Source organism: Antedon bifida, chromosome 5 (assembly GCF_963402885.1).
Source record: "Antedon bifida chromosome 5, ecAntBifi1.1, whole genome shotgun sequence".
Taxonomy (NCBI): Eukaryota; Metazoa; Echinodermata; class Crinoidea; order Comatulida; family Antedonidae; genus Antedon; species Antedon bifida.
This window is the reverse complement of record NC_136230.1, coordinates 31,334,814-31,362,771: the sequence shown is the minus strand read 5'-3', so window position 1 is coordinate 31,362,771 and position 27,958 is coordinate 31,334,814. Positions and strand designations below refer to the sequence as shown.

The 27,958-nt window shown below is 33.1% G+C and overlaps 4 protein-coding genes across 4 annotated transcripts; all 4 read right to left on the bottom strand.

Annotated features, from left to right (window-relative positions):
• Positions 1-686: 686 nt before the first annotated feature.
• On the bottom strand, positions 687-3,990 carry LOC144843518 (mitochondrial ornithine transporter 1-like). The gene is made up of 6 exons (XM_078700305.1): positions 3,929-3,990; positions 3,494-3,582; positions 2,843-3,239; positions 2,414-2,586; positions 2,092-2,250; positions 687-1,819 (listed from the first exon to the last, which is right to left on the bottom strand). Exons 1-6 carry the CDS (start codon positions 3,988-3,990, stop codon positions 1,698-1,700), a joined length of 1,002 nt encoding a protein of 333 aa, XP_078556431.1. The 3' UTR covers positions 687-1,697.
• A 706-nt stretch (positions 3,991-4,696) lies between these two features.
• On the bottom strand, positions 4,697-14,645 carry LOC144841909 (cilia- and flagella-associated protein 337-like). Its single transcript, XM_078698203.1, has 23 exons — positions 14,181-14,645; positions 11,942-11,995; positions 11,585-11,665; positions 11,388-11,453; positions 10,938-11,108; positions 10,646-10,705; positions 10,425-10,513; positions 10,034-10,126; positions 9,787-9,879; positions 9,443-9,630; positions 8,944-9,202; positions 8,637-8,742; positions 8,290-8,447; positions 7,983-8,085; positions 7,527-7,874; positions 7,101-7,263; positions 6,637-6,788; positions 6,271-6,412; positions 6,127-6,166; positions 5,886-5,974; positions 5,589-5,788; positions 5,216-5,325; positions 4,697-5,040 (listed from the first exon to the last, which is right to left on the bottom strand). Exons 1-23 carry the CDS (start codon positions 14,538-14,540, stop codon positions 4,884-4,886), a joined length of 3,282 nt encoding a protein of 1,093 aa, XP_078554329.1. The 5' UTR covers positions 14,541-14,645; the 3' UTR covers positions 4,697-4,883.
• Positions 14,554-15,719, bottom strand: LOC144843517 (uncharacterized). Its single transcript, XM_078700304.1, has 4 exons — positions 15,471-15,719; positions 15,155-15,211; positions 14,599-14,715; positions 14,554-14,566 (listed from the first exon to the last, which is right to left on the bottom strand). Exons 1-4 carry the CDS (start codon positions 15,623-15,625, stop codon positions 14,554-14,556), a joined length of 342 nt encoding a protein of 113 aa, XP_078556430.1. The 5' UTR covers positions 15,626-15,719.
• A 167-nt stretch (positions 15,720-15,886) lies between these two features.
• On the bottom strand, positions 15,887-27,209 carry LOC144842213 (RING finger protein 150-like). Its single transcript, XM_078698622.1, has 7 exons — positions 26,342-27,209; positions 24,299-24,552; positions 22,196-22,267; positions 20,556-20,632; positions 19,911-20,007; positions 19,266-19,488; positions 15,887-18,871 (listed from the first exon to the last, which is right to left on the bottom strand). The coding sequence occupies exons 1-7, from the start codon at positions 26,988-26,990 to the stop codon at positions 18,774-18,776; spliced, it is 1,470 nt and encodes a 489-aa protein (XP_078554748.1). The 5' UTR covers positions 26,991-27,209; the 3' UTR covers positions 15,887-18,773.
• Between the last annotated feature and the right edge of the window lie 749 nt (positions 27,210-27,958).

Sequence of the window (27,958 nt, the reverse complement as noted above, 5' to 3'; positions counted from 1 at the left end):
TAATTAAAAAACAAGTGTAGCCTACACAAGAAAATTAAGTATCTACCTTATAAATTGTTTCCACCAAGATACTGAAATAAGTAACGGGAAGTAGGCAAGTACTTAGAATGAAGCACCCGTGCCTATAGTTACCATACTCAGGACTAAGTACTGCAGTTGTAAAGTAAACTGGTTATCTTGTCTAATATTTAAACTAAATAACAAAGTTCACATGTAATCATGATGTGCGGTCAAAGTTCATAAAGTTTCACGAAAGCTCATCTTATTGTAAAGCAATTAAAATACAATAATTCTATCTTTAGCAACATTGTCTTTAGAAAAGAAAAGAAACACTCGTTTTGTTTCAATTTTGAATCTTTGTTGAACTTCAACCTCTTTGATTTGAAAGATTTTTTGGAAAATCATACACAATGTTTATTCCAGTAAAATCATATGTTACTGCAGTAAGAAATGCAGTTAATACAGTAAAACAGCAGTAGAAATGTTGACATGGTTTGTTACTGGAAACTACTCCAAGAATATAAGTAAATATGCAGAATGAAGATTGTATATTAAAGTCAGCAGAAACATCATCATCACTCATCATTATTATCACTAGTGTAACCATCATCTTTTTCATCATCATTTTTTTTATTCATCATCACCATTATTTCTAATTTTTAAATAAAGATTACAAATACTATACACATGTTTATGTAAAAATATTTAATTGCTATTATCACAAGATAAAATTTATTAAGATACAGGCAAGAGTTTAGTACTATTTATGTTATTTATTAAAACGTCTTTCACACCTGCTTCTGGAGTCTGGCTCTGGCAAATAATGGCATCTCAATGTTTTGTTTAAAGGACACTAAACGTGGCTATGCACCAATCATTGTACTCGATATTCGCAAACCAGAACTGGAGCCAGTGTGAAAGATCCTTTAATTTACCTTATACAATGCAAAGAATAAAATATTATTAGACAAGTTCAGCACTTTCTTTTTCCATGCCTCTCTCCCTCCTCCACACTCAGCTATTTCAAAATCTTAGAGCCACTACTGGCCACCCAAGATCCTCAGTAATAGTTTATCATGTTTAGACAATACTCTAATTACATTTCAATGATTCCCAAATAGGTTTGCAATATTTATTTTAAAATTATTTATCTATTACCTATAAACTGGGATTACCATAGTAATATAAATATCTTTACATATTTTGTGATATATTTATATACACTAAGTGTAGTACAGTATATTTCTTTTTAAAATTAATTACATTTCATGATTTACCCTGTAAGTTTATATTTTAAAATTATTTATTTATACCTAAAACTTTTATTACTATAGTAATATAAATATTTTGACATTATTTGGAAATTTATTAATATTACTACAGTTAAAAAGAATAAAATAAAATCTCTACCAACAGCAAAATTAATAAATCAATCAAATAAATATTAAATACAGTGATGGTTATAAGAAGCCTAAAAGTGTAGATATTAATCCAACCAATCAGAGGGAGCGTTTGATTTGTGATGGCCAATGACCTAGGGCTTACATACGCAATGTGTCATTGGTCATCATCTGAACCTAGAAATCACCAAAACTGTGTCAAGGAATAGGGTGTCCCAATTTCATGCATGAATTAACATGACCTGACATAGGTCATCACTAACCAAAAGCTTCCTTAGTAACTTGATAAAATGATAATTACTGAGGACCAATGGCACGTAGATGATTCTTGGTCCATTCAAACGTGATAAACATTGCAGCATTTGCAGGGAACGCCCTCAACACACACGGAATCAAACCGCTTGTAAATGCTGGAAGACCTGAAATAAGCAAATAGATAATTCGCTTATGTAATAAAAGTTAAGCATCTTGCCTAAGGATACTATCAATACAGAACAGACAGATCTGCAACCCTTGATTCTCCATGATAATCTGAGCAAAAGCTTTTTATTTGGTATTTTTGTCAAATAAGTAATTATTATTATCTTACATTTTACAATAAAGAGATATGCAACAACCAACCAATGCCATACCGCTCTCTCTATTAACCTTAATGAATGGACATACAAAATAAAACTATTGAACAATTTACCTTCAGTTTTGAGTACTTTAATGAACGTAGCTCCGAAGCCTGGCATTGCGCCAACCATTGATTGGACTTGAATTCTAGATTTAATAACATCAATTGGATAGATCATAGTCCACAGTGCTGTACCTGCTATTCCACCACATATCAATGTAGGTACTGGTCCTGCAAAATACACACACAATAAGACAAGTTATTGGTTGTAGCACATTGTGATGGTAAACAAATTAACGATACAAGCGTGAGCACTATTTCAAATTTTTAAACCATGTCATAATAAAGATGATGATAGTAGGCCTATCATTTGCAATCCTACCAGTAAACCTACCTATGTCTTCTTTTGCTACACCAGCCGGTGCTATTCGTTGCCTACAAAATTCATAAACTCCAAAGAGAATAAAAAATCCAGGCATTTCTCTGAGCCATGTACTTGTCAGGCCTTGAAACAGTCCACCTATACCATCAGCTTTTATCAAATTTTTTGTTACCTGCCATGGACCACTATAAAATAAATAAAAAAATTTTCAGTATTAAGTTACAGTACTTGTTTAAATAATAATATTTACTGTACGTATATTAGCTCTGAAAAGAACTGTTGAGTTTCTCAACGTTTCGCTCAATATGCTTTGATCGTCTTCAGGAGTGAGAATGATTTACTGTAAACTGTATATTTTTAATGTAACTAAAAAGTAAGTGCTGCACAAATGAGGCAAGACTAAAGTGTAAAAGTATGATGCAATGTTAACCTTTGACCTACACTTTTTTAACAGATCCCAGTTCATTTCCATACGCTTCCTGCATAGCTTGTACGCGGCATTTAACCAGTTCTGTCGGACATAACACAATAGAAGAAAAAAAGGCAGCTGTTCCACCAGCACAAGAATTTTGAAAAGTGGTTAAATTTTCCGGTTTATCGACACGAAAAAGACTACAAATTGCTTTCTGACACAGTCCATAGCACATGAAGACAACAGACGTCTCGCCAACAACTGCAGCGCATGCTGGCAGACTCCCTCTATAGATTCCCGGTATACCTTCTTTGTTTAAAGTCTGTTTCAGACAAAATAAACTATTTTTGTACAGATGTGGATAAGTCTGCATTTTAACTTTGATTGTATCAAATGGCTGGCCTACATATGCACACACAACACCACCTGTGGACAAAAAAAATTCTTTTGGGTTTCATTTAAATCAAATTTCAATTTTTAACATCAACAGCTGTTGTATTTCTGTATAGAATGTGACTTAAATAAATATCTTGATTGACTGAAGATTTATCAGTTGATTGACAACAGCATGCCATGACAACAGTAACTAAGTAATAATTCCTCAATGTATGCTTATATTAATTAACAGTTTTATTTTGTATGAATTCAAAAGAAACTAAAATTGCGTTAAAATAACTGACCTACAGCTCCTGCCATTAGGTCAGCGAATGCATGGTAAAAACCAACAATCTTACGAGGTTGCTCTGGTTGTGCAGAAGCCATTTCATATCTACAAAAATAAAATATAATTACAGTTTTATGATATGTTATCAAGTACAGGCTAACATTATATTTATTATTTTTATATTTAATTAATACATTTTAAAAAATCAAAATTAGTTAATTTAAGTCAAAATATACTGATTAGATTTATTCCAAAACTAAAGACTGCCCTCTGTGTGGTTGTTTATAGACGCATTGTTGTGACGATTGACGAATGAAAAGTGTAATATTAATTAATGATTTTAACCGATTTTAACATTTTTCTGGAATAAAAAATATATATAAATTAAATTTACCACTAGAGCATGTTTAATAACATGCAATTGACATCATTTTATATCATAAAACCTTACCGGGAAATACCGGGGGTGTAGATTAGTATGACCGGTCGTTTTCGCTTTTCATCTTCACACATCCCAGATCCATACTGCGCGCCGCGCCATGGTCCTACTACTAAAAACAACGGAACGGCCTAGCCTAGTCACTATCTTGGGGCCTAGCTAGCCAGACATAATATAGGGCCACGCCTTTTGTCTAATTATATTACATATTTGATAAATTAAAATATAAAAATAGAAAATTCGGATCCATATACGTCACTTACGTTTGTCTTAATCTTAATAAAATTAATTTAGGAATGAAAATCAACAGACACAAAACAGTAAACTAAAAAAAAGACACGAGTCGAGCTGTGCGTTCTGGGCCGCGATAACGTTATTGCTTTGTAAAACGCGTCAACTACGAAACTTGTTTGAATAAAAGCGTCAACACAACATATTTAAGCAATTATGATATTTAATAACAAAAACATCACATAATAGTTATTATTGCAAGGTAAAAATTATTTGCTTTCATGATTTCATAAAATATATGCCAATTTCTTGAAGCCTGATGTACTGATCCTTTCTAGGGAAATAGTACAAAATGTATATCGTTTGTTGCTATATATATCGAACATAATGTTTGATGTAATTGGAAGAATATCAGGTAAAGCCCAGAAAAAAGAACATTTCACTTTTTAGTATTTACAACAGCCATGTTGTTTTAATTCACAATTTTATAAAGAAATACACCCGGCCAAACCCGAACCAAAACAAAAAAGTCCTTTTTAAAACACTGAGTCAAACCATAATATATTTTTTATCATACAATATATAATACAACCACACAATGATTTATATACTTTAGAGAACAAATATAAAAAATAACTAAACAAATCTCATGGTAGCAAAATATATCTGCATAAGGTACACCTCTTATAATGTAACAAATAATTGCACATATTTTATTATTGACAGGTAAAATATTTTAGAAGGGAAAGCCGAGTGGGTCTTGCATCTTATCCTTGTTTTTGATTGGATGAGTTATTGGAGGCGTGTCATCCAGGTTAAAACATTTTAACTGTTGGTACGCATTCTGACCTCCCCTGTCTTTTGGGTTGACCTTTAAGCGCTCATGACGTAATCTGAAAAACATTTGTAAAAAATAAAATTGTAGTAAAGATATTATGATATTATTTGCCTCTAAAACCCCCCAAATTATTATACAAGGGCAATTACAAACACTAAGATTTAAATTAATTCTCTTTTAAATCTTTTCCACAACCTACATACAGATTCTTTGTACGAATGGTACTTTACCTCTTTCCACAACTGTTATCAAACGGTTTTGTTTTCAGTTCGTTTGCTATCATTGTATCATCATAATGGAATGTGGATCTGCTACTAAAACTCATACTTGTCACTTCCGCCTGCAAAAGAAAGCAAAGAAATTAAAAAGGTATCAAGGTGAATCTTTGTCCTCCTCTAAACCAATGAAAAGATCTATTGAAGCATGTTAGGGTTAGATCACAATTCCACTATAAAGGCAGGTCCTCTAAATTTAGAAATTTCCAATGCAAAAAATAGGACATTAGGTTTGGAACTTAATTTTACCATTTTTAGGCCATGTCTCCCTCCTATTTTAAAATCATGGAGCCACCACTGCACTTTGTATTAAAAAAGACAAAGTTACCTCATCTGTGGAGCTGGTTCCATTCAAAGAGTCGCCATCCTCCGAATCTGCACGGATGACATCTTCAGTTGAGGACTTTGTATTAAGAACAGGATGAGATGGCATACTTAGTGGATCAACTAAGACATCATATGGAACCATTGGGTGTATATAAGTAGACGGATTGTAAATGTCCCATGTCTCAGTCTGGCCAAGGGTACCTTGAAGAAGATATAATTGTAAGCAATTCATAAAATTATCGACATGCTCTTTTTAAATTTGTAATGCAGTATAAATTTTAAAAAAAACACCCCTTACCAATGTAATGCGCTCCTGTAGTCCACAGTCGAACAGTGCAGTCGTTTGAGCTTGTTATGACAACATCACTACCCTCAACTAAGTCCATGCTTTAGAAAATAAAAGCATATATAACTTATAGAGACGAAATAAGAGAGATAAGGTTCACACACAAGGAACTTACAGTTCAGATTTACTGCAAAAGAAACATTTTTTTCACCACTGGAGACTAAGATCAAGTTAAAAAGACAAAAAAACTTACCAAGTTATGCTTTCAACATGTGCTCTCCATGATGCCAGTGCTGAGAATAAACATAGAAAAGATAAAGTAAACTCATACTAAGGAATGCAAAATATAAAGATATAAATTTGGAAAAATTTGGAAAATCTGGAAAAAGTGTCTTACTTTCTGGAGGATCAGACTCTTTTACACCTTCACAATAGCCTTCAATGTTGTAAGTATTCACAAAGCCTTGAGCGTCGCCACTTAACAGCTTCTTATTATCAGAACTAACCACAAGAAAACTCAAAGGACACTGCTTCTTATTCTGAAAAAAATTGTGATAATAATAATGCTAACAATTTTCTTTCTCTTTTCGACTACAGCTACCAGTGACTGCTTCAGTAAAGGTCATCATATCAGATGTAGCACAGTTTACAGATAATTTGATCGAAGAACATAAGTCTTTCTTTTATGGTATTTCTGTATGATGAAAATTTAATATATATACAGAACAGTTTTTGCAACAAAAACAAAATAATATTAACATACTACTTGGAACTTTGAGTGGAGGATACCGCCATTATAAACATTCCAGAAATGTATACAGCCTCTTGGTCCACTGGCTACAAGCTGAGCTGAAGATTTATCACTTACTCTAGAACATAGAAACACCAGCTTACGGATGCTGTTATCACCATCCACTATCAACATAAAAGACGTTTTAACTAATTTGTGTTATAGCAAGCAACTCACCAATTACAAGATGGATAAACAAAGTCTTTAAAGATAAAGGTTTATGGAGTGGAGAAAAAACACTAGGAAAGGATTGTACCCTTAATCACACTCAGGCTAAAGGAAACAAACTGTCTACAAAATTCTCCTATGAACACCACTTAACTGAAATACTTAGTATTTAAGGGAAACATCTCACACAAGTGTTATTGGTGAATACAGCCACTGGAACTTAGGATTCAAAGGCAAGCATGTGAAGATGTTGACAATAATATACTCACACTGTTGATGATCATATTCTGAGTCAGGAGGAGAAAACAAATGGCAATAAATATGACCAGATACAAGATTCCAAACTATCACCTCTCCATCATAGCTTGATGTTGCTAGGAGACTAGGAGCACAGGCAGCAACAGACAGGATGTCTTCTCTGTGACCATTTTTCTACAAAAAGAGAAAAATATTTGCAATTATCTTAATTATTTTTTTGGAATTTCAATTCTGATTTATACAAAGTAACATAAACAATGAAATTGCTTTTCATTTTCAGCAATGTCAAAGATAATTACTGCAGAGCTTTAAGAGTAAATAAACTGAATGATGAATATGTTTAATACATTCTGTCAAAACAGGTCTTAATTTAATGCTAGACTTGTGACCAAGTCGGGTTTTTATGTTTAGCTTAATTTTATTTTCCATCATCTTACCACATCATCCGTCCATTTTGGTAGAGGGTTCTGTACATGTCTAAAATCATCCATTGAATCAGAATACATATTTATCCTTCGATCCCAACCGACAGATAAGACAAAACGATTCTTGTTCATTTCTACATAAACAACGTCTGAAACTTCTTCAAAACCTTCAAATCTTTCAAGTCTTTTTAAGCAATGGCCATTATTGTAATTCCATACTTTAAGTCTTCCATCTCGACCTCCTGTTATAAGACGTCTTCCCGATACATCAAAGGTCATACATGTAATTGCTTGATCGTCATGGGCTTGAGAAAATTCAAAAACTGCATTTCCAGTTTCAAAATCCCATAATTTAACGACCTGAAAAATAAAATTTAGGTTAACAAAATCAGCAGAAATTAATGATCTTAAATTTACTTACATAATTTAGTTATTACTTAGTTTTGACAAACAAAAGTTTGTACTTACAGATCCTTCTGAGCATGTGACAATATGTTGGAAGCTTGAGTTGTATTTTGCACACAAAACAGGTTCCTTGTGAGTAATTGCTATATCTGCATGCATCTGTACTCTATACAGAAAGAAACAAGTCTTTTAGGAGTAAAGTCTACAACATTGCCTAAATAAGAATTTGTTTCCAATTGATAACTCAATAATTAATGCCTTGATTTTAAGTTTTAACAGTTTTATCATTGGTTTCTGTTCTGTTTCAGAGATTAAACTCATGGTTCCTAAGATTATTAAGTATAATATAAAGTATATCTTTAGAACTTACTTAATTTTCAAACCAAGGAAAGCCATCTGGTCAGTGCTTGTGGCAACAGCTAGGCACTTGACAACAGAATTATAATGACAGGCTTGAATGTCGCCTCGAATCTTGTGTGATTTTGGTCTGACAGTTAGCATGCATGCTTGGTCTTTGATGTCCCAAACCTTTTCAAATAAAACAATTTCAATATTTTTTATTCTTGCGTTTTGTAAAAAATTAAATTAGTAAGCATTTTACTGCCAGTATCTAAATATAGATCAATTTTTAGTTTCCTTCCCTGTACTTCAAAGAAATGTTGTTATTGTCTTTCATAATCTATATTACAAAGTTTTTTTAAGTAGTATTTTGCATACCTTGACAGTTTTATCCTGCGATATGCTGAAAATCCTATCTTCATCAGTTGCTATAAAAAGACCAGTTATTGGAGCATTATGCCCACGTAGCATTCCTGTTGGTTTCCTGTTTTGTGTAAAAAATAAACAGATGATAGAAAATAATTTGGAGAATATAACCAGATGCCAAAAAACCATTAAATTCCACCTATGATTCTGTACAGATATTATAAATTATCACACAAAGAATATTATTGCAGATATTTATTTGAAACACTAATCAACATCAAATTAAAATGCTCCAGATGGTATACACAATATAACTTACACTGGGACATAGGGGTTCCAAATCCTAACAATTCTATCCATTCCTCCAGTAACAATCACATTTTTTCTCTTGGAAAAGTCAAATGTTTTCACTCCTTTATGAATTCTGAACACTAACTGATCGTTGTCTAGGTGTCTTCGTGCTTGTGCATAGTTCTGTTGCGCAATCTTGGCCTTCCGTTCAGCCGTGTCAGGTGACTTAGTCATTTCACGAATTTCCCTAAGCTGTGACTCTACATGGGTGCTGCCTACTGTGTTGCCTGCCAAAAAAAAAAAAAAAACATTTTATATGGATTAATTTAATTGAAGTCTAAAATAATTGAATAAGAAGAAAAAAAGAACATCATGGATTTAAATGTCAAATTTGCACAATAAAGAAATTGGTAGACTATTCTATGGGTAAGTATGGGTTTGTCTCTCAGTGTGCAGGTAATAAACTGGGTCCTTTGGATGAACCTTTACTGAGCAGGGCACTCTGTATAAAGAAATTAAATACTTACCAATCACAAGTGCAGTGTTCTCATTGTTTGAACATGATATAATCATTCTAATGTCATCATAATAGCGGACTTCAGCGACCCAATCATTGTGAACCTTCCAACGCAGGAATTTAGTGAGAGGTGAATGTGCGACCTTCTCAAGCGTGACACTGGCTATTCCATCAGTTTTTGGCATTTTCTTCCAAGTTCTGCAGAAATGAAACATCGATGTTTAGAAGGTGGATTACATAGGCCTACATAAATCTAAACTAAATTCTATGCAACCAAAGTTTGCCAAAACTTGTCTTCTTAAAAACTGGAAACACTGCTGTTGTGGAAACACTGCTAGGATGCTGCATACATACCTGAGAGTTTCACCTGCACCTTTGATGATGATGATATTAATGCAGCCTTCACTATCACCAAATATTATCAGACACTCATCATACCCAGTAGAACTGAAATAAGAACACAATACAATGTTATAAGTAACTATACCTGGTAGCTAAAGTTATTTATAAAAATACAGTATCCTTAACCATTACATCTTCCAAAACAGACGTACAGTAGTACAAAAAAAAAATGTTTTGTGCATCAATAAAGAATACTCACCAATATGCCAACTTGAGTGGTGTTGTTTCTAATCCTGATATCTGGCAATATGGCTCAAAGGTACTCAACTCGTAAAACTGTATTTCTCGATCCCTAAATGAAATATATAATTAAAACAATTTTGACTTTTCAATTACTTAATCATTCACAAATAATGTTCAATTTACTATAGCGCAAAATGCAGGACGCCTCTAAGCGCTGAACAATCAACAGAAAAAAGAAGAGCAAAAACTAAAGAAAATGCAAATAAAAAAAGGTAGGATAAAATAATCAAGCGATTGTTCAAGATAAAACATTATAACACAAACTCTTTACAGTTTGTACAGAATCCCTATGATAAATCAATAAAACTAAATTGTCTCTTTTTGTAAGAAAAGACCATTATACTTACCCGGTTCCAAGAATAAACTTATTATACTGTGGCATCAGTATGAAGTCTGTGATCCATTTTGGTTTCTGTCTATTTGTGTTCTGGTCAACCTGAAATGTTACAGTCGTACAAAACATTAATGTCACTTCACACAAAGGAAGACTTTTAGCTTTATTTTAAGCTTTTTTAATGTTGTTAATGTTTTTTACATTTCATAAAACAAGTTTTTTTTTCAAACTTACCATAACAGATCTAGTTCTTTTCAATTCCATTGCTCCGTTCCAAAAAGATATTGCACCATCCTGAAAATAATAATAATAATGTTCAATTTACTATAGCGCAAAATGCAGGACGCCTCTAAGCGCTGAACAATCAACAGAAAAAAGAAGAGCAAAAACTAAAGAAAATGCAAATTAAAAAGGTGGGATAAAATAATCAACCATAATGTTCATAAATAGTAGCACTTTCAATAATTACCTTAATCATTATTGATTTATTAACGCATTCTCATCAAGAAGGATCATTTATACGTACCTGACTAACGACAACAAACGTCCCATCTGACATGTTACAAACTCGCAGGACATTTTCGCGATGTGGCATTGGGTGAGATGTGGCTGGAAGCTGGAAGACTACTTCTTTTTCACGTAGATATGAATCTTCCTTCTCCTCATATTCAAGTTGCATGTATGTACAAAATTTATCCTAAAAAAAGAAGGAAATAATTTATTAGAATTACTTTTCACTTATTTTTTCTTCCAAACAGCAACATTTCTTTTTCTCTTTTTTGGTTTATTTATTAACTACAAGTTGCCATTTCCTTTTTCCATTTTGTTTTTGGAAAAGTTACTTATATATACTTACATTATGATAATAATACATAATTTATACATTCTATTGTCCTAAGAAACTTTCTGGTACAGTTCTAATAGCTAGAAATAAATTTGTAGGTAAGTAGTACAGCAAACATAAGACAGTACTTACCCAGGCTATGAAGCCCTCAGACGACGAATCAATCTTCATAAACAAAGCTGTCACTTGGTCTTCATTCTGAAAACAAATGACAAAAATTTAATTTAATAATAAAAATTAATTAAAAGAAAAGAATAAACAGAATAGCACAACAGATAGACTATTAACAAGTATTGCTTTGCTGCATGAGCATGTAACAAAAAACTTACCAATTTACCACGTAATCCAAGTGAATTCTTAATAACTGCCTGGAACTGTTCCAATGATAATGTTCCATCTTTGTTCACTTCCTAGAAAAATATGTAACACATTGAAAATTAATCAATCAATCTATTTACATAAGTAAGCCATTTAAGTAAGTGCTCATTGACTGTTAATATTGTCTATATATTCATAAAAAGTCTAAATTTAAAATATAGAGTACATTAAGATTCAATTGAATTCAACTATCAACTTCAATTCAGATCCAGTAATAATTTCTAAATAAGTGTAAATAAAAGTGAAAATTGTTTTAATTAAATGAGAAATTTAAGATAGAAAACACAAAAACAAAATATCTAATTTACCAGAAAAGATTGCTTCAGCTTGTGTAGATGCTCAAGACTAATTCTTTCTTCAATCTGTATAACAATAAAAAAAAAAAGTAAATTTACTTACTTAAACATAAAAATTTAAACAATAATGAAAGGAAGTTTGCATAAGGTAATGTTCTGAATTATTAGGCAAACATATCTACTGTATGTTCAGAATATGCTAACAAAATAAAACATTCAAAGTTTGCAAAGAAGAATTGTTAACCAAAATGGTCTTTTTCTTCTATATGCAGCTACACATTCTATCACATTTGACAATATATCTGATATTATTGGAACAAGAGAATAAAATGGAAATAAAGAAAGTACAGTGAAAAAGCCAAAAGGATATCATTACCAATGCTTCAAAAACCTCTGTTATATTTTCCATAAATGTCGATTGTTAAGAAGTTTATCAACAAAAAACTGGTAGAAATGTTAGTTTGAAACACTCTGCAGGGAAATTGTTTAAATAATGAACTTGGTGTTCACTTGCCAAGCAATTACCAAGGTATATTGTTCACAGTTATTATATTACACAGTATTAATTAGTTGCAATGGTTTCTGGAAATTCAAGCCAAGATAGATTCTAAGGTTGGGTTCACACTTAAGAGATATTCAAGCTGCACCAGTTTGTCCCAGTACCAACCAAGCGTATATATAAAATAATGTTGTTGAAATCGCTTTTCAATGAAAGAAGAAATACTCAGTACACTATTCTACCAAGAAGAAAACAAACTCTAACAAACAAAATATTTAAATCTTTGTTGGATACAGTTCTGCAGCATTGTAAACAAACTAAAACAAAATTTTTTAAATAATTGGAAACAAGAATTATGAAATAAGCCTGAGCCATAATTTATACTTACCCAACCTTTAACTTTACCAGAAGCAAAATCATCATCTACAGAACTATCAATCAATGCATTTAACATCACTAAACCTAAATATAGAGCTGTTGCTTTAATACAAATATACCAAATGAAATGAAATAGTAAAGGAAAAAAAAAAGATACCGTCTGCAAACTGCTCTGAAACATCAACTGTTTTCTCAGCGGCTTCATAATTGTCAAAACAGAAATTTTATCTTAAAATTTCCATGGTAATGAATGGAAAAAATAATCTTCGCATCTCATCAAATTATGCTACGACATTTATTGAATACAGCTGCTTTCAAGTTATAAAATTGCAAGGTTAAGAGCGAAGATAGATACAGGGCACATGTACAAACTGAACTGAATACGCATACTGCCTTTTGTCTTTACATGTAACAAACGTGTAAACATCTATCAAATAATTTATATGTTTTTCCGTATCAAAATAATGGGATTGTAAACAACATTAAATGATTAAATCATTTCTCAAAAATGTGTACGCACATCCCTACAAGATTAATCAATTCAACCGGTTTGAAGTCTAAATTCAGACTCTTAACAGGAAAATTCAATAGAGTAGTTGCTATGGCAATGAAGCACTAGGAGAGATTTAAGCAGAAATCTATTAAAAGAGTCGTTACGTTGCAGCTGCTAACAAACAATGATCAACAGACCCTTCAAAATAATTGCTATTTGAAAGTTCACAAAACCATTGACACATAAAATGATGTGGTCAACTCATCCTTATCATTTTTACCAATGCTTGACCAGTTCATACCAAAACAGTGAGCAGAATAGAGTAGGCTTAAATACATGTGTACCGTATTTGATAATATCTTCATCCTCAAATTGAGGAACATCGCATTAGGTTCTCTATGGACCCACAGCAGTCACCATGATGCAGGCCGTCCATAAACGACATGGATTGAAATTACACCAGGGTAACACTCTACTCTTCTTCACACGACAAAAATGTGTACACTTATCTGAGAAGACTTTTTTTAATTGCTTATAAGTTATAACACAATTTAAAATACATAATAGCATCATGAAACACATGTTGGAATATTCCAAATCTTGTATATGGTCAGGTTGGTGACTAACCTTAGTTTTATATTTTGCATCACAAATGAACGATTGTTAGGCGTAGATAATCGATCATTGTTCAATCAATATAATAACTATAAATAATAACAATAAATAAAAAATAAATAAAAGTTATATTCCAGTATTCACCACCAAACACTCATAAAATATAATTGCAACATAATTCAATGAAGAATCCACATCACACCACCCTCAACCACTCCCCTTCCTTTTAATTCATAACCCCCCCCCCCCCACCTTATCATATTTACCTTTATCTTGGAACCAGTCAATATTTGAGCAGTTTGTATTCTACGTTTAGTTGTATAAGCATTTTCTTCTTGCCTATCTGCTATACCATCTGCACCACTGATACTTAGCCGTCGAACTTGAGTATCAATCTTACCAAAATCATCTTCTTGTCTGGTAGTCCAGCAGGCCGACGTTAGCCCCTGTCGTGACTTAGTTGATTGAAGTTGGTGGCCTGGTCGGTCCCCATTATATACCAAACCCCCTGCCGCTGTAGCGGGACGAACTTCATCGAAGTTGTTAGGCACATTATAATAAGACTGAAGTTTAGCATTAGCTGACGTTGGTCTAATAATACGTCCGGACTTCTTAACATGTGGCATGCCTTTAGCTGCTTTAGGCTGCTGGCCTACCAAGTCCAAAAGTTTTTGTTCATCGTACGTTATCTCACTGAACTTGAAGTGATTATCGCGGTCACTACGACCCGTGCTTTCGCCCCATTTACTTCGGTTCAGAATCTTGTTACCCAGAGCAGAGTAATCCGCCGAATTCATTCGGCTAAAATAAATTATGAATGATAACTAAATTAACCAAATAAAACATTTAAAAAAACATATTGATACAAATCTTGAATTATTTGCAGAATATACAAGGACTAAATAAGTAATTTACAACCGAACTATTTGTTTACTTGTCACGACATAGCATCATGTTGCTATGGTAACAACTTAAGTACTTAGCACAGTACGAGAGTAGGACTATCTATCGATTAATACTAATTACTAAGTAATTTCTATTGATTATCGATCAATTATAACACTGTTAAATGTAATATTAGGCATAATGATAATTTAAATGTAATAAACAGTCTTGAATTGCCGGCCTATACAATAGTAGTATACTGCTATATAGGTCTGTTTTTTTTAAATAAAAAAAAGAATATCATTATTAAATATTAGTATATTTGATTATTGTTTAAATATAACCAGGTATTTACCGGCGATTAGCCCGTCTATGATACCAAATTGACGCCCATCCTTGGTTTGAACCGTTCCTGAAATTTAAAGTATAACAAATTACGGTATAAACTTAGGCCTAATGAATATTTCAAATTTTAAAAATCAAAAACAAGGAATTCAACTAGGCCTACGTGGAATAGCTTTTAGCATTTCATTTATCTAATGTGTCAAAACAATTGTTATTTCAATACCATTACGGGGAAAGGATTTACTAATACTTGGGTACTCATTTGGAGCTCCACCCCACCTAACCCGCCGCTTCTTCCCATATGATACTTATTATACACTACTCACTGCTGTATATCGTGCCACGATGAGTTCGGCGTAGTCCAGGCAACTTTACGTGCGGCTTTGATCAAATTAGCTGCCCCTTTAAACCCCGTCTTTTGTTTGCCACCACCAGCAGCAGCATTACGATTTAAATGTTCATTCGAAAACGAACCTGGCATCCAGCTGATTTTATTTTAATTACAGTATCACATTTTAAATAAAAAATTCAACAAGAGAAGTAAATATTAAGCTTGAAGCTTTTGTGTGTCGTGTCCTCTCTCTCAGCTCTCTCTGCATGCGTTGACGACGAAGGTTACCATGGAATAGTAACCATTGAGACGCGTCATTGCGCTTCTGCGTACGCATACGCAATACAAGTTCTTTCTTTTGTGCAATTAAGTAAGGACACGAAAACAAATTTACTAAACACTCAAGTTTACTTTGCATTAGTTTGTTGTATTTATTCATTGTAATGATAACGGAAGATTGATATTTGAGAGACGACGTTCCATATTTTAGAATATTTTCCCCCACAACAAACTAATTACTAGTGAGGTATGATATGTTTACACTAACTAACTTAACCACGCTCTTTTTAGTTCACATTATAGCAGTTTCTCTGTAAGCTACTTTCAAATTATATTTATATGCAAGCATTACACAAAACTGTACTGTCTAAAATATTTTATATACAGCCTAACTGCATTCCACCACTGACCTTAGACTATGTCAACAAATTAACGCGCGGTAGTAAAACATACATATACGTTTGTAGACGGCTGGTAACGCTTTGACTCTCCGTGCGCGCGCACCGACGAAAAACGCACCTGTGCCGTTTCACGGAACGCGCCACTGTCTTCCGTGAAACGCAACAGGCGCATACGGGGCCTGGGAAGAATTGTCGTATATACCACAGCTTAAATAATAATTAAAATATAGTCAATTTAAAAACTATAAACATATTTGTTGTATAAATTAGTAACTAATTAAATCTATCTAACGATTACATTTTGCATTCTTTCAACAATTTAAACATGGCAAGAGAGGTTTTCGAATTCGGCCTAAAACGATTGTCAATTGAAACTTTTGGTGGAGTTTGGGAGGTATAAATGGGGCGTATTGAATTTTGTTTAAAAGTACATATACTATTAAGTGTGTGGGGTTGTGAACAAGAAATTTGAATGTATAAAGCTCTGTCTACACACTATTAAACTAGTTTTACAAAAGTGCGATGTGCCCAAATATGGTAGCGATATGCTCAAATATGGTAGTGATATGACATCATCATGTCTATATTTGTGCACATCACATTTTTTTCTCACATACAGTTTGATAGTGTAGACAGAGCTTAAGCTAATGTGAACTGGGATTGCCGTTTTTCAGTATAATTATAGCAGCTAAAGTTGAACACAACAGGGGAGGTTTACAACAAGACCAGATGTTTATTTTGTATCATACATGGCAAACTGTAATTAGTTAGCAATCATGTCAACATTATTGTACTGCAGTCACTGCAGTACAGGGACTATATTTTGTTTACTCTTAACCTTATAATACTTATTGTTTTACTGTTTACTCCTCATAAACCAGTAGTAACTGCAGTAGGTTAATTTTGATACGATCCCTTAGGAGGTAAGCAAGTAATATGTGTAAAGTAAAGTGATTTTTTTGTATATAATATAGGAGTACATATCCTACTCTAATTCAATAGCAGTTATAGGGTTAATATTGTCAAAATCACTCATATAGGCCAAACTCATTAATATTGATTAGTTAGCTCATTATTATTCATTAGTTAGGGAAGGTATAAAAATAATTTCGAACTATGATACATAGGCCCTAACGTAAATTCTGTCTCTAATGTCAGCAACCTACTCACTCAGTTTTGATCTACAATTTTACATTATTCTACTGATATGATATAATATAGAACCTTTGACCCTTGACCAGTATAATACCATCATGATATGAGCACTAAATGCATTTTAAAGTATAATGGCCATAACAAGCTACAATGCCCTTTTTATTTTAATCATCATCCGGTGTTTGACCTGGCTTGACCTGTGGAAACCTTACACAGCACTTGCCAGCCTGGGTCACTCTATTAACTCACCCCAAGCTGGCAATAACATTAGCTATGTTTTGTTGGCTTGTCCTGGGAACTAAATATTTCCCAAATACCATTCTACCACCCTATAACAAGTCCGTACCAGCACTAACTTGCCCCACCCTAACTTAAACATTCCATTCGCACCAAGTACACACACATTTTCCTATAGCAAAGTACCTATAGCAAATTACCTATAGCACCATCAGCTTGTTTTCTTCATTCATTTGGCTTAAAGATAATTTGATTTTTAATAAGTAGTCATAATACAATATCACTTCCAGTTAATAACATAATACAAATATATGTGTATATCATAAATCAAACTAAATCTGTATTATTATACATATTTTAAACCATACATTTGTGTAGTATCTAAAGCGCTGTCTACACTGTAAAACTAGTTTGACAAAAAAGTGTGATATGCCCAAATATTGTAGTGATATGATCATCATGTCCATATATGGGCATATCACATTTGTTGTCACATAAAGTTGGAAAGTGTAGACATAGCTTAAGATTACTACTCTTTGATTTGAATGATTTTGAGTGTGAAAAGATTGTAATGTAGTAGAAACACTCCTGTGAAACATTTTTAAAAATTAAGAGGATGAGTTATTTTAACACAGCCAACCCAACAGGGCATATCTCTATTAAGGGATAATTACCCACGAAACAAACAAGGCAACACTACAAGTGGAGCACACTTTGATGGGAGTTCTATGGTAAGATTCTTTATTTCATTTACTCAATAGAGCTATTAGTGTTAAATTATGTCAGTCAATTAACTTTAAATCTACACTATATATAGAAGAATGTTTCTTTGTAAAACAAGAATAGGCAGAGATGGGGTGGTGAGAGGTGGGGAGCTGTAGAAGGGAGAAAGCATGATACAGCCTTGATGTGTTTCACATGTGCCACCTGTATCATAGACCCTAACCTAACTATTAACTTGCAGTAACCTTCCATGATATGGGCAACACATGTGATACACATGAGATGCTGTTTTATTCAATTTGCCTATGATACAGCTTATTGAGAATCGAGTGATGAGACTGTGGCTAAACAATGCTCCATCTTTCCAAAACTTCATTACAATTACTATAGTATGTCATATTATATAGCGTCTGATATGTTATAGTAAAAATGTTTGGTGGTAAGTGAATTATTGACGTTGACCGGCAAAATAATACTGCCCTCATCTGCTACAAATGACGGTGTCATACTAATGATGACCCAGGTGGCAAAACAACACCGCCCTCAACCATTGGTTCAACGTCATGATGCATTTCAGCAACTGCCATTACCTCTTGAAAACCTGTTTAAAAATATATGCCAATTTAAAATGACATGTCACAATTTAAATATGTCCACTCAAAATAATAATATAAAATATTGTGTTTGATGAAATAATTAATTGACAACTATTATCAGGCAGACTCAATATGCTTAGCTGGATTCTGTGCATAATTCATCCATGGATTAGGCCCTAAATGACTATAAACCAGTTCATGTGCACTTTAAAGAACCTAGTACATCTTTTGAGACAAGTAGGGAGTTACCCCAGTGTACTAGTACACACACAGTCACTGATCATAACTGGGCCCTCTGGGAGACTAGTGTTTGACTGAAGAGGTTACCCAGTACAAATAAATAAAAAAAAAATACAGGGCAGGCCCCCCTCCTGCCTACCAGTAAACCATGTCAATTACCTTGTTCATCTTGTGACCTATCTTGACTGCTACTATTGGTTGAGCTGTCTCCTTGACCCATCAGATGTGAGCAGCTAGATGAACTAAGACGTCTACTATATATAGGGTTAAACTGAATACTCTCTAAATGAACAACTAAAATACCACTACTGTCAGACATGGGCATGACGGCCTGCTCAGCAATCTCTATTGCAAATGTATCTTCACTCGGCCTAGAAGCGGGCTGAAAACAAAAGGAAAACCAAAAGTGTTTTATTTCTGTTGTTAGATTGGATTGAGTATAGATATCATCTCTCAGATGACACTCTTGGGGCAATCTTCAACTAGAAGAATACAGTATCTTTCCTTTGCATGGCAGACATAGGACCTACAGCTTAACATCCAATTTGAAGGACAGTAGGTTCATAACACTTAGATTTTGATCAGGGAATTCACTCTTCCCTGCTTTGATAATTTTAATCAAAGAAACATTCATGGTTAAGTGAACAGCATTATGACCTTCACGGTTCAGTGCACAATATGACCTTTATGGTTCAGCGCATAGCAGTATGACCTCAACCAAATTAGCTGACAAAATAATAATGTTGGCATACTACACTATAATTATGCATTTAAACATTTCAAAATGAATAGTACTGTTCATACCTGATAACCTAATGCTTTTAAAATATTGAGTTTACACATTGGACAAGTCCGATGTTCTATCAGCCATTGATCAACACAATGTTTATGGAAATAATGTCTAGACAAAATTGAAAAAAAAAGAGGTAATTTAATAAGTGCTTGAAAGATACACAAGTAATATAATAAACTTTGTTAACATCATTATCACACCATATTGGTGGGTAACAAGGTGTTCCGCAAAAGCTACATTTTATCAACCTCTTTTAAAGTTTGTTTTGGTTACCTTCAGACGTTAAACATTGGAAGGAAAATGCTTGATACTTTATGGTCAAACAAGGAATTGTCACTGATTTAATAAGAGGGTGCTATACAGCACATATTTCTAATATTGTATACTACAAAGGGTTGTCAAAGGGCATATCAGTTTGTTTATTAATCCAAAGAATGCAAAAAGAAATGAGTACATTTGTTAGTACATAGTTTGTCCTAATTTTTTTAGCCTTTGGCTATACATTTGGTGTCTTGTAATGCTTGATTCCAATCCAACTACAGATGCAACACACAAAGACATAATGCAATGTGATTTGACCAATCACAAGTGATTTGAACTTGTCATTGGTCAACTCCTTGAAAATGAGTAATGAAGCGAATCATAATGTCACTTACTTGCATGGTAAAATCCTTAGATTGTCATTTGTCCTGTAACTCTCAAGGCAAACTGGACAATTCTCATAATCAAAGTCCTGAAGAAAAACAAATTTAATCATCATACTTTAATGCACAGTTGTCGTTAATAATCTTTTATTGGCTTTTTTTATTTCTCAAATAAAAAAAATCATTACTACAAGACAAAAGACCAATCGAGTTCTGGCCTTTAAAATAAATAAGACTTAAACTAGAAAGTATATCATTTCTGGTATAACATACAACATTAAGCTTGGTTCCCACTAGGATTCAACGCAAGGACGTAAACACAATGCATGTGTTTTGACCAATCACAAGCACTGTTTTGACCAATCACAAGCACTGGATTATAATCTAAACTGTCGCTTGTCATTGGTCAACTTTTAGTTTGTGTGTACATCCTTATGTTGTGTACTAGTGGAAACCATGGAGTAAAGAATAATTTATAATAATTATTCTTTACTCCATGTGGAAACCAAGCTTTAGAGGCTTAGGCTTATCTCGTAATAGAAAAAAAGGTATGCAGAGAAAAACCAGAAATACATAGAAAAAAGATTGCAGAGAAAAACCAGAAATACATAGAAAAAAGATTGCAGAGAAAAACCAGAAATACATAGAAAAAAGATTGCAGAGAAAAAAGAATCTGGAGAAAAAAGGATTGCAAAGAAAAAACAGAAATGCATTGAAAAAATGGTATGCAGAGAAACATGTTGAGAAAAATGGAAGGTTTTAATTTAAAGATACTGTAGGCTAGTACAAAATCAGTACAAGGAATACCTAAACAATCCAAGATGAAGATTTAACTTGATAAAAAATTGAATCCCAAGAAATAATACTTTATCCATGGAGGATATTTTATAGCTCCATGCTTTATCTAATCTATAATTAGAAGGAAGGCACCCTTCATTAAAAAAGGCTGGTAATAAAATTGAGCTAGACAACAAAATTAATATTCAGTTTAGGAAGCACATAAGGACACCAAGGTCAAAAGTTGGCCATACACAAGTGGCAAAGTTGAACACACTGCCATGCAAATTGTTATTCACAACAATATGAACGGTAGTCTAATTAAAAACGGTTCCAATTTAAAATTAATGTTTTTATATTAAATATTTAATATCAATACAGTCTATATAATTACACAGCCCGGTTTTTGATTTAATCTCACAAAAGCAGCATATGTATATCAATAATAAAGAATTGTACAACTAATCTATGTACAGTATGACATGATAGTAATACAGTACAATTGCCTATAATATATTACTTGAAATACAGTGTTAAACATTTCCTTTTTTATCCACTAGCAAACCTTTGCTAGTTAGTTATATTTAAAAAACAAGCAAAATGAGTAACCACCTACTTCCATCAAGAAAGCAAATTGGTTTTATTATAAACAATGGTAATTAATTAATTCTACAAAAACTTGAATGTAAACAGATTTAGCAGATCACGCTTTAAGCATTGTATGTAGAGACTACCTTTGCTAATCTAAAAACAACTAACTATTAATTTTCAAAAGCAAACATTAGTTCTGAAATGTTCCACTAGCTACTTAGCACATTGCTAATTTGCTAGGGTGAATGTTAAGCCCTGAGTTAACAAAAAACAAACAAACCTACCAGGTCACATTCTTTGACAGACTTTGACGGCAACTTCGCAATCGCTTTCCTCGCTGCCCTTCCAAGACGTTTCTGTTTAAAAAACCAAAACACAGAATAAATCAATTCACAAGTCCGACACATTTTATCTGCTTTTGATAGTGGTTTCTAATGTATAGCAACTCATCATCCGTAACAACACCTTCTTTTGATTTTTTAGTGAATTATGACTACAGTACAGTATCTAACAGCAGACACACAGCTTGTAAATAATATATTCTGTTTTAAACAATCTCAAAGTAAGCTCACAAAAGGAAGTGAATTGGAATAGAATTGGAACATCCTAGTATAATCAATAGACAATATTTCCTTTCAACACTGTAACATTGAATCAACTGATTGTCTAAAACACTAAACCTTGACTTGGATTGGAACATACTATTATCAGGGTAGTGATAAATATTTCAATAATATGATCTAATCATAAAAATCTTTTTAATGTAAATTTAAAATACCCTTATTTGTAAACTTTTTACTGGCATAAATAATGGAATGGTTTATTACAGAAAAAAGGATAAAGCCAGTCTAACTCTGCTGCCCTCTATAGATGAATCAAGGGCATATTCAGCAGATTGACAATGGAATCTAAAGCTCTGTCTACACTATCAAACTATTATGTAACAAAAAAGTGTGATGTACCCATATATGGTAGTGATATGCTTAAATATGGTAGTGATATGACATCATCAATGTCCATATATGGGCACATCACATGTTTTTGTCACATCAAGTTTGATAGTGTAGACAGAGCTTAAGATTACTACTCTTTGATTTGAATGATTTTGAGTGTGAAAAGACAGTTCTTAACATTTTCAATTCAATTCAATTCAATTCAACTTTATTTCAGACAAACTGTCCATATGAAACATATAAATACAATAAAAAATAATACAAAGCATTATGTGACAACCGTCATGGAGAGAGGACTAATACTTATTTGTTGACATATAGTGCCTCTTAAAATATGTGGATTATGTTTTGAGGTTTGGTGTTTTCACAAATATTTGATAAGAAGTTAATAGATTGTGGTGTATTGAGCTGGTTTCACTTAGATGAACAGCAATGTTCTATACATCTTTAGCATGTTCTTGTGTGCATAGATCTGGGATGGTGTCCATTGACATTTGTCAACAAGTTAAATTAAAATCTAATATTTTAGTGTGTATTTGTTGATCTCATGTACTTATTTACCTCCGCCAAGGAGGTATATGTAATCGATCGTGTGTGTTTGTTTGTCTGTCTGTTTGTCTGTCTGTCTGTCTGTTTGTATGTTTGTTTGTTAGCAGGATTACTCAAAAAGCAATTACAAGATCTTTACCAAAATGAATATACAGTTAGATATGTGGTCAAGGACCATTCCATTAAATTTTGGGACTATTTGGGACCATGGTCCCAATTCTGGACCACTTTTTAGTATATTTTTCAGACCTGCTAGTGTTAAAAGATAGGACAGAATTTTTCAAAAGCCGGCGAGCAGTCTTAAAGTAACAAGTAAACTGAAATTGCATTTTCTCGAGAACTACTTGTCCAAAAAACTTCATTTTTGTACAAGAGGCAAGAGTTACAATTTGTGATTTGTAATTTTAAAACATAATTTGATTTAATGTGCACCTTTATTGATGCGAGTAGTTTAAAAAACCTATTTCTTTTCAAATTCACTCGTTTGATTTTTGCGTTGCTGTTCTATTGTTAGTTAACTGAAGCTATTGTTAATTGAAAGGCTTGTTACATAACCATTACACCAAACTCGCATACACATGCTTGTAGTGAAATTAGCCTAAATCACAAACAGCATTAAGACACACACAAATAATATATATATATTTTTTCCCGGAGAAATCTTATGTAGGAGAATTTTACAGTAGACGGAGGTATGCACTCTCGGAGTGGCTTTCTATTTAATTATTAATCTGGTTTAAAATCTAGTAGACTTAAATGTTGTTGAGAGATTTTTTTTTTTTTCCGAATCGCAATATGCATGTATAAATGATAGACCTGATCACCCTCCAACAAAAATCTAGTTCTGCCTTATCTATATCTGTAACATAAATGAAAGTTGCATACCTGTGTCCTGTCTCTAGCTTGTGCAAATCGGAATCTCTGTACATAATAAAACACAAGCCAAGCTAACGATATGACCATCAAAACAATAAAAGAAATAGACACAAATAATACTGAAGACTTTCGTATTGGAGTTGCAACTTTAGAATTCAATGACGGCTGCAAATCAACCCATATCCTCTTATCATCTTCAGAAATTTTTTTAGAAATCACCTCACCCTCACTCTTCGATAATTGAATTACTGGAATTTGCAAATCTGAAATTAAAGTTGATAATTATGTTTCTAAACAAACCTCATGTCTCTATGATATCTGAATTGATAGATCATTACATTATCTATAATTATTTGGAGGTTTGTATAGTAAGATGATGTTGATAGACTTGATGATGTTGATAGACTTGATGATGTAAGATGATGTTGATAGACTTGATGATGTAAGATGATGTTGATAGACTAGATGATGTTGATAGACTTGATGATGTAAGATGATGTTGATAGACTTGATTATGTAATATGATGTTGATAGACTTGATGATATAAGATGATGTTGATAGACTTAATGATGTAAGATGATGTTGATAGACTTGATGATGTAAGATGATGTTGATAGACTTGATTATGTAAGATGATGTTGATAGACTTGATGATGTAAGATGATGTTGATAGACTTGATGATGTAAGATGATGTTGATAGACTTGATGATGTTGATAGACGTGGTGATGTAAGATGATGTTGAGAGACTTGATGATGTAAGATGATGTTGATAGACTTGATTATGTAAGATGATGTTGATAGACTTGATGATGTAAGATGATGTTGATAGACTTGATGATGTAAGATGATGTTGATAGACTTGACGATGTAAGATGATGTTGATAGACGTGGTGATGTAAGATGATGTTGAGAGACTTGATGATGTAAGATGATGTTGATAGACTTGATGATGTAAGATGATGTTGATAGACTTGATGATGTAAGATGATGTTGATAGACTTGATGATGTAAGATGATGTTGATAGACTTGATGATGTAAGATGATGTTGATAGACTTGATGATGTAAGATGATGTTGATAGACTTGATGATGTAAGATGATGTTGATAGACTTGATGATGTAAGATGATGTTGATAGACTTGATGATGTAAGATGATGTTGATAGACTTGATGATGTTGATATACTTGATGATGTAAGATGATGTTGATAGACTAGATGATGTTGATAGACTTAATGATGTAAGATAATGTTGATAGACTTGATGATGTATGATGATGTTGATAGACTTGATGATGTAAGATGATGTTGATAGACTTGATGATGTAAGATGATGTTGATAGACTTGATGATGTAAGATGATGTTGATAGACTTGATGATGTATGATGATGTTGATAGACTTGATGATGTAAGATGATGTTGATAGACTTAATGATGTATGATGATGTTGATAGACTTGATGATGTAAGATGATGTTGATAGACTTGATGATGTAATGCACTTGTCAATTGTATGACCCACTATACGACCCCCGGGAGAGGTGCGTCATTTGTCCGATGTGCGTCATACCATTGAATACCATGACGCACCCGTGCGTCAAAAATGTGACTTACCTTTAGGTGACCATGACGCACCCATTTTGACGCACTGTTACCATGTTGTTTATGATATGGTGGGTGGTAAAGTAAGTGACGGACATTGACACACCTTGTTCATTGATGTGACGTACCATCTAGGTTTTTTGACGCACCCCTGCGTCAGTAATTATTTGTAAATGACGCACCCATGACGCACGTCTCCCGGGGGTCGTATAGTGGGTCATACAATTGACAAGTGCATAAGATGATGTTGATAGACTTGATGATGTAAGATGATGTTGATAGACTTGATGATGTAAGATGATGTTGATAGACTTGATGATGTAAGATGATGTTGATAGACTTGATGATGTAAGATAATGTTGATATTAAATGGAAGATGTTGTTGGCAATTGATTAGTGAATGATGAATGGTTTAAAAAGTGTCATGAACAAAAAAAGTTAAAACTTACTGATACTTTGACGATTGTTGTGGAAGCTTTGAGAACCGTATACTAACAAAGCGGATGCGTTCAGCGCTTGCGCTACCGCACTTTTTACTTCAAAGTTTTTGATGTTGTTACTATTCTGGGAGTTAGGACATTTTCCGTCCGTAACTAAAGCAATCCACTGTTCATTATTTGGTGGTAATTTTAACTTTCCATTTTTGTAATAATCTTCATTTTTACAACCTTTTTTTTCACTCGGTTGTATAAGAATACCAAACACATGCTTTGGAAGATTTGGTGGTATAAGATATTTAGCAGATTGAATAATATGAGTTTTGTTCACTTTTTGAACTTCCTCAATATATGTTACATTAACGTTTTTCTCATTATTCCGATTACTTGCGTACGAGTCATATGTACATGAGACTGACGGAAAAGCAAATCCAAGTAAAATTAGTAAAATTAAAGCCCAACTCAATCCCGATCTTCTCATTTGCTCAGTTAATAAAAGTGGTATTTTACCACTGACAATGCCCACACGACTAGGCCTACTACTACTAGGCCTAGACCTTGTTGTTGTTGATCGTTTCGGCTGCGGCGGCCAAAGAACACAGAGCAGTATCATCACAACATTCTGAACGCCTCTTACCATCTTGGAACGAATACAAATCATTACAGTACCTATATCGTTATATTTTTAACACTCTGATAGTTTCTTAAACTTGTAAATTCGAAGCTATATGATATTAAATACATATTTGTGGTGTTTTAATTTGTAGGCCTTGTCTTTTTGTTCAGGCTTTCATCTTGCTCGCTTTTGTGCTCGTTCGTTCTCTCGTTATTAAAACCCCTCTGTATATGAAATATACCAAATTGGTAGGTCGAGCATGGTCGAATATTCAACCACAGTACGTCTGTACAAAAGGCTACTTATAGATTTTGGAAATTACTATTTATTCCTAATCAATCGGTCGACGGATGACACTCAAGATTCCACCACTCATATCAAGGCACGTTCTGCAGTAGTCACATACTAGATTGAAGATGGACGGTAAAGCAATTGCAATAATATTCCTGTTCGTAGTAGTAGCTGGTTTGGGACTTTTGGATCAGGTGCCGTTTTCGGCCACCTCGACTTGTATGGACTATACCATTATAAAAAGATGGGAAAATAGGGGTGTCCCATTTATTAATTGAGTGTGTTAATGTGTTAAAATACTGCTGCTTTTGTTCTTTTGTTTAGTGCATTATGTTTCGGCAACAAAGGAAAAACACCTACGCCCTGCACCTAATTTCAGTTTTCAAGTTAATACAGTATATTATGGCTCTTTATTTCTATATAATATTTATGTATCCTTCCTTAATATGGATATTAGGTGGATTCCCTAAGGTGGATATTGAATATTTTTACGGATTTATAGATACAGAAAGTATAAAGAAATTAGGTTTTTTTTCAGTTACAAATAAAAAAATATAATTTATCTAACGATAACACAGTAGTACATATTTAACAAAGATGACAGTAGTACATTTAATAAGATCTATCACATACTGATTATTAGGTAATCAGTAAAACAAATAAACATTATAATTTTTTATCAATGAATCTGTACCATTTTGTTCCCAGAAAACACAGATCGT